Source organism: Myiozetetes cayanensis, unplaced genomic scaffold (assembly GCF_022539395.1).
Source record: "Myiozetetes cayanensis isolate MyiCay16 unplaced genomic scaffold, myiCay2020 scf6-25, whole genome shotgun sequence".
Classification (NCBI taxonomy): Eukaryota; Metazoa; Chordata; class Aves; order Passeriformes; family Tyrannidae; genus Myiozetetes; species Myiozetetes cayanensis.
This window is the reverse complement of record NW_026087853.1, coordinates 20,305,282-20,317,875: the sequence shown is the minus strand read 5'-3', so window position 1 is coordinate 20,317,875 and position 12,594 is coordinate 20,305,282. Positions and strand designations below refer to the sequence as shown.

General features: G+C 44.5%; 1 protein-coding gene across 4 annotated transcripts in view; it reads left to right on the top strand.

Moving 5' to 3' along the window:
- Positions 1-8,325: 8,325 nt before the first annotated feature.
- The window catches only part of ADCK1 (aarF domain containing kinase 1), an 80,193-nt gene continuing 75,924 nt past the window's right edge, over positions 8,326-12,594 (top strand). The window contains exons 1-2 of one of the 4 annotated variants that reach the window (XM_050336537.1): positions 8,326-8,401; positions 11,294-11,431. In XM_050336537.1, coding sequence (XP_050192494.1) covers positions 11,306-11,431 — 126 coding nt within the window. In that variant the 5' untranslated portion in view covers positions 8,326-8,401; positions 11,294-11,305. Of the gene's footprint in view, positions 8,402-8,933; positions 9,019-10,099; positions 10,194-11,293; positions 11,432-12,594 lie in introns of those variants that run through there. The other 3 variants (XM_050336539.1, XM_050336538.1, XM_050336536.1) reach the window with 3 other exon arrangements.

Sequence of the window (12,594 nt, the reverse complement as noted above, 5' to 3'; positions counted from 1 at the left end):
CAGGAGCGGGCGGGCCGCAAGGGATCCTGGGAGGTGTAGTTTGACAAGACCCCCGTGTATTCCTTTGGGCGGTCCCGGACAGCGTTCCCGGTCAGCGTTCCTGCGCTGCTCAGGCAGCCTCCAGCAAGGTCAGTGACTTCACAGTTCATCCAGATTAAGGTGTTCAAGCGAAAATGGGCATTTTTATGTTCCACAGGAGTTTTTCTTTAAATTAAGAAATGAACTCTCTAGAGGACAATTTAAATTTGGAATATGGAAAAACTTCTCAGGGTGTTGTAATAGATGGGAACTAGGTGGAGCTTTACACGGACAAGTTGCTATTTGTGTTGAAGAGGCAGTGTATGTCACCATATGTAACCAAAGACATTTAGTCATTAATTAGTAACTGCCATCACTGCATCACATCTAGTGAATCAAAAGGAGAAGAGTCCCACTGGTCCAGGCATGGTTCATCTAGCTGAGAAACACTAAGCCAGACAGAGAACAAAAGTGTAGAATGATTAAAGAAACAAACACGGTCTATTGGAAATTAAAAAAATTCATACAGTAAGAGACAGGAAGACAACAAGGCAGAGTAAATGTCTGTCTTGCAGTCTTTAGTCGATTTGTCTGTCTCATCATCTAATCTGCAGGGCAGACTAGTCCTGCAGGCTAAATTAATCTGCTACAATTTCTAGTTGAGCGGAGATTTGGAGGAAGGTAAGGGCAGTCCTCTTGCAGTCTTGCCATACCAAAATGCATCATCTCAAGTGGGAATCAGACTTTGTCTTAGCGTTGTGGTGACAGCAGCTCTGTCGTCACCTCTGTGAATGACAGATACTTCCCCTTCTCTCTGAGACAGCTGGCCTCTTATGAGCACTTTAGACAAAGCTAAAGATACAAGAGTTTGACACATACCATTTATCAATAATTTTCCTGAGCAAAACTCATCTGTCATCTCTTTTATCCATTTCTGTCAATCATTTAGTAACAGAATTACTGTTGTCACATCTGGCAATATTGCCTCCTGATTCAGGAGCCTCTGCTCCCCATCAAAAGTTGCCAGGGCTTCAGTCTCTGTGGAAAAATTACATTTTTTTCCCTCCTACTTTAATATTTCTCCTTCTTCCTTTGATGTGAGGTATTTAATCCTGTATGGCAAATATACAACTTTGTGAGCTATTTCACAACACAGTTTATATGACAGCCACGATACAGATCTGCTGTTTGCAGGTAAAATTGTAAGCGAGCAATCTGCTTCAGCTCCTGCACTAAGGTGCTCCTTTTGTTTCCTCAGTTTCACAGCTTATTCTGAGAACTGTGCACCCCCTTTCTCACTGTGGACAGTGAGTTCTAGATGCTTGCAGACATTTACAGCTCTCTGGCTACAAGCAACACTGCTTCTTTTGAATACTTTATTTTTTTCCCCTTGAAACTCTGGTTTTTTGTGGTTTGATTTTGATGTCTGACTTGGCTAATGTTGAGTTTATGAATGTGAAAGGCTCTTAGCCCAGGATAGAGTGGACCATATGGTGAAAAGGGGCTGTATAAGCTTATTCAATACCATATGGCTCTGTAAAAATATCACAGTCTTTATTTTAGGCAAGTGCTACAAATCCAGCTGTGAATAACTTCTTGTCCCTGCTCTGCCTTACCTATCACATATTCAACCTAAGTGCCTACATATATGGTTTAATTGGTCAAAAATGTTTACTGGAAAAAAAAAATCTGAAAAGTTTTATACTCAAAAACTGTGAGAAGTTTGGAGAGTTTGAATCTTTTTCAACACTTGCAAAATAAACTATTCAAACTTTGGTGTAAAGCAACGTTTCTTGGCCAATTATAGTCTGAATTTGCTTCCTTTTTTGAAACTGGGGAAATTCTCAAAACCAGAATGTGTTTAATTTCTGATCTAATACTTTTCTATTGTTGCTGTCACATAGAATGGTGTTTTGGTTCGTTGTTGGTTTTTTGGGTTTTTTCCCCATTATCTTCTTGAAATGAGAAAGCAATTTATTTTTTTATGTTAGGTGAGCTGCCAGACCAAATAAATAAATTACTCACATAATGTTCCTTGACCTGGTACACCTCTCATTGCTTCTGATGATGTTTTGATTAAAGAATTAGCACTGTGCAACACTCAAAGTCCTGTGCCACCTAGGTAGAGAACTGGCTGGCATTTTAAAAAGCAAAGGAACCGTCAGCACTGGATCAATGCTGGGTAAGGATATTTCTGAGGAAGTTGCAGAGGAAGGGATGCTAGGACTTGTGCTCACCATTTTCACCAGCAATTTCTGGACAACAATGATACCAGGTTTCCACACGCACCTCTTCTCACAAAATGATCATGTCAAAGTGATCCTTGTTACAGTGAGCAAGGAGTTCAGACTCTGCAGGGGTCTTTCTTAATCCTTGGCATGGCTGTGAGCAGGGACATTTTTAGGTAGTTTAAGGAACATAAACAGCTGGTTTTAACAACATATTTCTGATGAATTCCAAGGAGTCTTTTGGGGTAGATTTAGGCTATTATATCCTCTGCACCTTTTTTATCTACTTCAGCATTTTTTCACATTTGCAAAGGCAGAATTAAATGGTTCATGAAATATCTTGTAACAAATGAAGATGACAATACAAAGTAATGGAATAAGCTATTGTTAATATCACATATCTGTATGCCTAACAGTTGCTGCACATTGTGGGATAAAAATCATCAAAATAAATGACACTTCTTAACCCAAGGCATAAATTGTGCCACAGGTAGGATGCTGAACAGTGAAAATGAGGAGATTTACCTAGATGGAAAGGTTCAACCACATCAGATACCCCTGCACTTCTCATTCCGTTAGAGATTACAGGCAGCACTCAGAAGGAATAATTATAGCTGGGGGGAAAAGATCAGAAGGTCTGTTAGTGCTTTCGTAAAAAAACCTTTAAATTCCTCAAGTCACATCTGTGTTTTCTGGAATGACTGAAATGGAGGCTGGTTTAATTTCTGTTATTTGTTGTACTTTGTAGAAAACGTCAACTTTCTCAGAGAGGAAACAATGTTCTCATGCACTTCTGTAAAACTCCACAGACTCCAGGGTGTTTTGCAAACATTTTGGAAGCATTCTGTTCCCAGCTGATAAACATCTTTTCACACAGGATATGTTGGCCCACTGATACTTCCCAACGAAGTAATGGAGTGTCCTTTAGTCACCAAAACTTTAAGTAAGCAAACAAAGTAATGGTAATTTTTTTTCTCACAGAAAGGATGAGAGAGAGGTATGGAGGTGGCATGCAACTGTCTAAACTGATACTGCACAGTAGTGTTCAGCAGTGGCCTTGGGGGAACAAAACAATAGTAGAAGTGGATTTTGCTTCTCACCTAAAGCCCAGTTCTCCAAGCAGCACAACACTTTCTGTTGTCACACTCAGACTTTGGTCACTAGTGACTCACAGGGACTGAACGACCTTGGGCAACGGGCATGTTCCTGTTGAGAGACGTCTTATCCAAATATTGGCTCTGTACTGTATGGTTGGTAAGAAGATCCTATTCTAAAATTTTATGGCTTCCAGAGTCAGCTCTGGGCTTTCTGTTGCTGATATAAAGGTAAAACTTGCCAATTTCCATTTAAGTTGGATTGAAAACGGGGTCAGGTTTGGCTTAGCAGAAAACCTATGAGAGTATGTCAATCTATCTTCTGGAATTAGTTCCAGGTAGGTTACTGTATTTCCTGTCTCCCATGTTGATTTGCACATCCGTCTACCCTTATATAGAGGAATTTGTAATATTTCTTCTGGTGACCTGTGCTAATAAGATATGAATCAGAAAATATTTGAGGAGTACAGATCTCTAGCAGCAGCAATCCTACCTGCCAGATCTTCAATTTGTATGAATTGGCATTGCTATGGTAACTTTTAGAGCTGAATTTGTTTACAGCTGCAGAAGATAGATCTCCCTCCATATTTGTATTGCTGACCATCCACAGAATGGAGGGACAGATCAGAAGAGTGAGAAAAGAACAGCTGGGTCAAGCTGTTCTTCCCACTGTGCTGGTAGCAATTTCTCAACATACTGTTTCATACCTCCTTGTCAGCTAGTTCTCTGGGTCCATCAAATCATAGGATCTGGGACTGTTTTGATCTCTTTTACCTTGGCCTCCTCCATGTACGTGATGCATATCTGATATAAGTGAGCCTTTCCAGATATCTTGCCATGTTTTTCATCAAAGTTAATGTAAAAAAGAGATTGATTCTCCATAGGGAGGGCTGATGCTGACCTTCTGTCCTTTCTTCAGGCTGTATGGCTGCTCTTCCAGCTCCTGTGCTTGGGGCAGAAAGGCAGAATCTTTCAGTTTGTATCTGCATTTCATGAGATTCACACCTGGGATGCAAATGTCTTCAACAAGAAAGAAAAGGAAACGCTTTTCACTGTCTGTCTTTCACAGCAATTTGGGGTAATCTGAGATTTAATTTATTCACCAGTTGGAAAGGAAAGGGAAATCAAGCCAGCATCTTTCTTTCAAGCCAAGGTTTTTCTTGCCGTGTAGGCTCACACAAAAGAGCTCTGATCACTCTAACTAGGTGCTTGTTCTAATTATAGAAAGATTTAGCTTTGGTTACATAATTGCTCACTGCACATCAGCACACGGCATTGTTATGCTACAAAAGCCTCTTTTTTATTTCCCTCTTTGCAGCAGACCCAGTGTCAGCCTGTTTAACTGAGAGCTGCAAGGAACAAAATTAATCTGAAGCAACCTCCCATAGCTTTTCCAGGGGAGGCCAGCAAAAATCAGATGCTGACCTGCCCCCTTTGCTGGGAGTGTTGCCAATATGTGGGATCTAGAGGTTACAGCAGGGGAATGATAGCCTGGGCAGCAATCTTTAAGCATCGCGAGTAGAAGCAGTGGGCTGTGGTCAGGAATCAGTGGTTATTCTGCGGTTACAGTCTCTATTTTTGCCTTTTATATGCAGTAGCACAGTAACTTTAAATGGCTATCCCACTGTTATGCCCAGTATCAGCCTGAGCTCTGGAATTTGCAAACATAAAAATCCATAGCAAAACTTCCACAGGCTTGAGTAGACACAGGATCTTTCCACCGTACTTCTAAGATTTTTTAATTATTTGATTCAGGTTGGTTAATACATTTTTAGTCAGCATTTGTTTCTCATTTTCCCAACAGTACATTGGGTGCACGTCTCCCTAACTTTATTTTCTTCCTCTTTTCCCTCTAAACTGTGAAGCTTCCTTCCAACAAACAGTCTTTCCTACACAAACTTGTAATGCTCCAAGACTAAGCTGTGATGCTTCACTGCCCTGCATCAGTTCAAAAGCTCCCATCTGTCCTAGAAGGGAAAGGAACTTAAGGGATCGTAGCCAGTTTAGTCATCATATGGCTGATGCAGCAACTGGCCATGTGGGCCCTGTATCCTCAGCATGCTGGTAGGGTAATCTGCCCTTCGTAATTTGTAGCTGCTTTGTTTCTTAGAGATGGCATTTAGCAGGAAGCCCGTACTGTGCATTTATTTATGTTAAGGTCTGCCACAGAGTACAAGTAGGGAAAACAAAAGTGAAGTGAAGCCAGATGGAAACAAGAGGGGTACTGTGGCAGGTTGGCCCTGCCTGGATGCCAAGTGCCCACCAAAGCTGCCCTGTCACTCCCTTCCTCAGCTCGACAGGGAGAGAAAATAATGAAAGGCTCATGGGTTGAGACAAGGACAGGGAGAGATCACTCACTAACTATTGTCACAGGCAAAACAGATTTGATTTGGGAAAATAATTGAATTTATTACCAATCAGAGCAGCGTAGGATAATGAGAAATAAACCCAAATTTTAAAAACCAGCTTCCCCAACCCTCTCTTCTTTCTGGGCTGAACTTCACTCCCAATTTTGTCTATTTCCCCTCCTGCACAAGTGCAGGGTGATAGGAAATGAGGATTATGGTCAGTTCACCACATTGTCTCCGCTGTTCCTTCCTCCATAGGAGTAGAACTCCTCACATTCTTCCTCTGCTCCAACATGAGCCATTCCCATAGGCTACAAACCTTCATGAACTGTTCCAGCATGGGCCCTACAGGGTCACAGGTCCTGCCAGCAAACCTGCTTTAGCATGGACTCCTCTCTCTATGGATCCACAGGTCCTCCAAGGAGCCTGCTTCAGCGTGGGCTACTCACGGGGTCACAACCTCCTTTGGGCATCACTTGCATCCTCCACAGGCTGTAAGTGCATCTCTGCTCCACCATGGACTTCCATGGGCTGCAGAGGCACAGCTGCCTCACCATGGTCTGCACCACAGGCTGCAGGGAAACCTCAACTCCAGTGCCTGGGGCACCTCCTCTCCCTCCTTCCTCACTGACCTTGGTATCTGCAGAGCTGTTCCCCTCACGTATTCTCTCTCTTCTCTGAGCACAATTATCTCTGCACAATAACTTCTTCTCCTTCATAAATATTATCACAGAAGCACTACTACCATCACTGATGGGCTCAGCCTTGGCCAGCAATGGATCCATCTTGGAGCTGGCTGGCATTGGCTCTCTTGGACATAGGGAAGGCTTCTGGCAGCTTCTCACAGAATCCACTCCTGTAGCCCCCTCCCCCACTACCAAAACCTTGCCACACAAATCAAATACAGGTACTCAGCAAATATTCCAAATATTATGTCAATCTTTTAGGAAAATATTTAATATACCATTGTCCCACAGCCAGGGAGAAGGTAGACAAAGTTACCTTTATAGCACTTTCCACAGAAGTTTGGATGAAAAACCTATTCATCTTGGAACAGAGACTTGTCATCAGAACTTTCCCTGAATCCAATGTCGTGTTTTATTCCTTTTAGAAGCTGAGACCTTTTGCTTCAAGCATTCCTAGATCCTTTTTTTCTCCTGTTTCTATCCTTTTGGATGCAACTGCATGCAAGCATGAATAGAAATGCAATGTGGTGATGCTTTCCTTGATTTATTTCAGTGTTTCCAGAATCCTGATGGAAACAATAATTCTCAAAGAATTATTAAGAACCTTTTGATCTTATTCTGGTTTTGGTCTCTGGCATCCTTTTAAAGTATTAAGAATTTATTTTGGTAGCTGTGTCCTTAACTCTGTCCCATATACTTCCGTCATGGGTTCCCAGGTATTACTGAATTGCATTATTGAATTATCAGAAAGATATTGACTGGAAACAACATTGAGTTTCCTTCTTTTCACAATGGGAGAAAAGTTCAGTCAGAAATGCCAAGTTTCAGGTGGGTGACTATCAAGCTATGTATTTGCTCCAGAGAATAAGAACCTTTTACGTTATTTATGATGACTCAGCAACATTTTTTCATTCTCTGGTTGTTCTTTCTTTCTTTTATTGTAATCTTTATTGCAGGAAGACTTTGATGGAGGGATTGGTTTTGCACTGAACCTTGAATATGATACAATTTATTACCGTTTTCATTTCTTATAGTAAGGAGCTGAAGATTAGCTGCAGAGAATGTTTTTTCTTTCATTCTGCAATTATTTTCCTAGTTGCCAACAGCTATTCTATCCTTGATGAACACAGTTGTTTTACTGGATCATTCTCTTGGATGGAGAACAGCAGTTTCTGAGATATTTTTGATACACATCTCTTTGGCCTTTGGAATATCCTTAAGCATAAGCTGATATTAGTAAGCCATGTATGCGCTTCACCGAATGACCGAAGATCAGTATAACTGCATAGGTTATGCTGTCACCTTAACACTGCTTGGGGATCTGACCACATGATGGACAACATTTTGTTTGTGTTCAGCAGGAGCATGACGAGTATGGTAAATCTTGTCACCAGAACCCCACTGTCAAGCGCATGAAAGCACTCCCCTCAGCACCAGGAGCAGACACGGTGTTGCCAGCCCACGTGCTATTGTGGCTGCATAGGTGACTATACTCACACCTAGCCTTGATGTGGTGCAATACTCAGACTCACAAAATAAAATATTCATAGTGCCCTGGTCAAACCCACACCTTTCATCAAGGAGCAGTTCTAGTTTCTAGCCGATAAAAACATCAGTGCCTCCCCAGCACCTCTCACAGATGTGCAGAAGAAGTGTTCTGAGTTTGGCGTTTCTACCTTCTCTCCTGATTTCTGATATATGCATGTGTATATATATATATATATATATATATACCCGCCATTCCCGAACTGGGACAGGTCGCAATACTGCGAGCCGGGCTGTGAACAGCGCGCTCCACCCTGGCGGGGGCGGAGGACTGAGCGCTGCCCGAGGCCCGGCGCTCCCCCCGCCGCTCCGCCGTGGGCTCGCCCAGGGGCCGCCCCTCGCAGTCCCGCCGCGCCCGCGTCTCTCCGAGCGGCCGCGGTCTGACACTACATTTCCCGGCGTGCCTCGCGGGTCGGGCCGTACCGTGTGCGGGGTGGAGGGGGAGCGGCGCGGGGCGCTCGAGTTGAAGTGCCGGCGAGGCGGTAAGTGCCGCTCCGAGCGCCGGCGGAGCGGCCCGAGCGGGCCGGGTGGGCGCGGCTCCCCGCACAGCCCTCGCTGCCCGCGCTGCCGCCTCGGCGCGGTTCGGTCCCTCCGCGGGGCAGGGGGCTCCAGGCCCAGCAGCGATTGCTCCCGCAGCCGCAGCCCCGCGGGCAGGGCCCCGGCTGCCGCGGGGCTCGGCGGGGCCGGGGCTGTTCATGCGAGCGGGAGCGGCGCGGGGCGCGGGCGCTGCTCCGGGGTGCTCGGCCCGGCCCGGGGCGCCTGAAGGAGAACCGAGAGCAGCCGGCGCCAGCCCCTTGTGTCCTTCACGGGCACAGCCCGGGCGCGGCGGCGGACGCGGCCTGTGCGGGGCTCTGGGGGCGGTGGGTGCGGGACCCCGGTGCCCTCGGGGCGGTCGGCGCTCCCCGCCGCTCCCCGGCCTCGGCACAGGGCACGGGCCGGAGCAGGTGGCGGTGGGGTCACCTTCCCGCAGGGAGCCGGCACCGTGCCGGCTGCCCCTGGCGGGAATAGAAGCCCGGCTGGAAGGCAAGGGAGCCTCACGTGTGCGAAGTTGTGTGAAAGTCAAACGTGCCACTTCACGGAGGTGAAGGAAAAGCTGGAGGTGATCCATCAACGCAGGGCGGTTGTAACGGGAGGTAGTGACATCCCGAGGCGTGTTTCACAGCTGACAGGGTCCTTAAGATACCCCTGGGGTTGTCGTAATGGCTCATTTACATGGAAAAGGCTTCTCGACACCTTATGCAAAACTGTGAAATGCAATTTATTTCTGACAATTCCATTTATGTAGCTTATATTGGAGGGGGTTTAATTATTCCCTTTTTATTGGTACAACGCATTAAGCATGAAAGCAGGAAGTTTCTTGCTGAAGAATTCAGCTGCTCTGCCTGTTTATTTGCTACCTAAAGTTCCCATCTTCTGTTTGTGACGTACAGCTGGTGGGTATGGCAATAGATGTGATGTCACAAACTGCAAATTGTACCTTCAGGTAGAAATAAGATGTAAGAACAGATGGACTTGCATCTTGCTTTCAATAAAATGTTCTTTTAGTAATTGAGAAAGCGAACGAAAAATAATGAAAAAGAGAGGCGTATTTTGTGGGTTAAAAAAGTGTCACTGCACCTTTCTCTTTTCAATAAATTAAATTTTACAGAAACGTACAATGATCAGAAATGGTTTAATTAAAACACATTGCAAAAGTTATTTTTGAAGGTGATGGAGGATGCAAGAGATGTCTGTAACAAGAGATTGGCCCTCCAGGAAAAAGCCCCAAAATTTCTAGAATTCCACTGAAGCATGGGGAGGAGGGCAGCTTTTTTTTGGGATGTGTGTGTTCATTTGGCTGCAGTGAAGGGTCCAGGATTATTTTCTCTTGAGTCTGATTGTAGATTCAAAGGAGTCCTTGTCAGTCAGCTACCCATTCTGACAGGAGAAAGAGCTGGGGTGCTGCAGGCAGCTCTGACAGGCATTGAACAGAATATGTCTCAGCTTTTCTGCCTCACAGTTACCTAGGGCTTGTAAGAAAATAAAAGAAAACAATAAAGTTTGGCTAAGGTTTGTGTACAGAGGTCTCTTGTGTTATATTATCTTATTTCACTGATTGTGTTCTTGTGAACTCTTTTTGAAAGACTTGACCTGTGTCACCATGTGTTTTTTGGTTACAAGGCTTCCAAGAGAAAAAGCAGAAGCCAGACTGACCCTGTTAAAGCTTTACAATGAGAAGTAGGAAAGTTTCTCAATCAAGTCTGGGAGTGGGAGGATTAGAGGACTCCTGATGGGGTAAGAGCCTGCACTCTGTCAAGGGTGCTCTTGAGAGTTTGCAGTGTAGATGACCGTGCCTTTTGATTTGTGGTACAAACAGAAAGAATGGTCAACCATATTTTATGTCCAATACTACCCATAGGAAAAGGAAAGAAAAATGTACCTAATTTGGTTTTTTTTTTCATGTCTGAATCCTTTAAGGTGACATAAAGAAATGTAATATATATATATTACATGTAACGAGTTACATTACTTTATGCACTGCAAACAATGAATGCAGTGATTCAAAGTGTGTAATGTAGGAAATGTGTTCAATCCCCACCCTTGTCTCCCAGAGAGAAAGTGATTGAGAAGTGTCTCACTTCAGGCCTGTGCTGGGCCTGTGACAGAACCAGGAATAGGCTGTTAATTCCTGCAGATGTCTGTTCTGCAGGAACTGGCACTTGAATGGGACAGTGATTATGAGAAAACAAATCTCGCTGGGTCTCTCTGATCAGGTCCCCTATCCCCTGCATTGCGTGTTACTCTCTGACTGCTGGAGTCACACACAACCGCCTGGGTTGCAGGGCCTCTTCCTAGACCCCTTCTCAGCAGTGAGGAGCTTTTAGAACTAGCCTGGCAGAGTTTCTAACAAGTTTTGGATGCTCTTCATGTTGCAAGAGCTCTTTTTAAACCCTACTTTTTTATATCTTCTGTTATCCCCTTGCAGTCTGCCTATGCTGTGGTATTTTCAAGAATTTGCGTTGAAGAAGGGGCCTATTGCTAGGATCAAAATTGACTTTTAGTGATCTCATGCTGCCTTCTTTCTGTCCCCCTGCTGTTTCTCCTTGAAAAGCTTTTGGGACCCTAACCAAATGTTGTGTTGTGGATGCTCAAGGTCTAGCAGTGAGTTACTTCTGGATTTGTGTCCCATAGACACTGTTAAGTTAGGAATAGCATATGAATGGCTTACGTTTGGTTGCTGGGTGATTGTTTGAGCTCTTGGCTGGGGGCAGTGCTAGCAATGTGTCATTAGGAAAGGAGCAATTAAAACTTGGATTGTCAGGTCCTTTGGGGCTGTAGGCATCAGATCACTAAATCCTTATTAGATGTTACAGTTGCTGTTTTGTGTCTCGCAGGGTTCAGCAGTCATGGCGGGAAGGGCTTTGAAACTTGCCTCATTGACAGCAGCTGCTTCTGGCATCTATATGTATGGAAACAAGTTCCTGGATCCTAATGATTTTGGAATTGTTCGTGTGGGTCGAGCCATTGCCACAGTAAGTTTTACCATAGTAATGTGCAGGAAGATTCACAGATGGTTAAGGGAATTGAAGTTCACGAGAACTTGCAATTTCTTGCATTCCCTCTACATTTCTAGTTGGCAGCTGGCTCTGGAAGTCAGAAGGTCCATAGGGAACTAGCTCTCCAAGTTCTTGACACAGTGGGGAGAAGAGACATGAAAGCACGTAAGGAATAGACCTGTTGTTTACACATTTTGGAAAGAATCAAATGGAGCTACTAGGCTGCAGAGAGCTGTCTCTGCTTCCCTGGATAGGTTGGGACCTTCAGAGCAAGGGCTCACTTTGGGCCCACGTTTTCATCAGCAACCTTTCAAGGTCAGTCACCAAGTCAGCCATCTCCTGTGGCCTTTCACAGTGGCTTAGTTCAAACCATCTTCTCTGCATATGCTGTGTTTTAAATTGCAACATTCTTTTTAGGGATCCTGGTTGTTGTATTGATAAACAACGGTAGCCATTGCCCTATGACCCTTAGTATGAGAGATTTGGGGAGAGAAGGACTGGTGTTTTGAGTAAAGTGAGGGTGGAAGATGACATACTTGTGAGGTTGGAGTGGTTTCCAGATGTGTAAAATAAACGCTATTAAAATAAATCTGCCTAGCATCACTGATATTTCTCAGAAAACCTGGGAATGGAGACTGCCAGCCAAATAGGCTTCTACCTTCTCCTTGGGGATATTCACTGATGAATCCATGAGCAGCCAGGAACATGGAGAGCAGAGACTCTGGAGGGGGTATCAGTCTCCCTGTACCTCAGTTGCATTATACATCTGTCACTTCAGGCCACAGTCTCCATCATTTACAGACCCCCAGTGGTAAGCAGCTGTCTGTCTGCATTTTCTATGACTTCTAAGCACTTCATTAATGAGTTTTACAGGGAGTCAGCTCCTGAGGGCAGATGCAATAAGAAACAAGCTCCGTGGGTTGGCTCAGGTGCCATGTGCATGCAGCATCATGAACTATTGTGAAAAATGAATGTTTATTTTGAAAGAGTGAGGGCAGAAATACAAACTGTAATCTTCTTACCTAAATATGTGCTAAGCTTCGTACTTTGTCCCTGACCATAAGGCAATACTGCCAGGTGACAGGGAGCATCTCTTTCTCTTTTAAGGCACAGAAAATTGAGGCATGGAGAGGAAATAC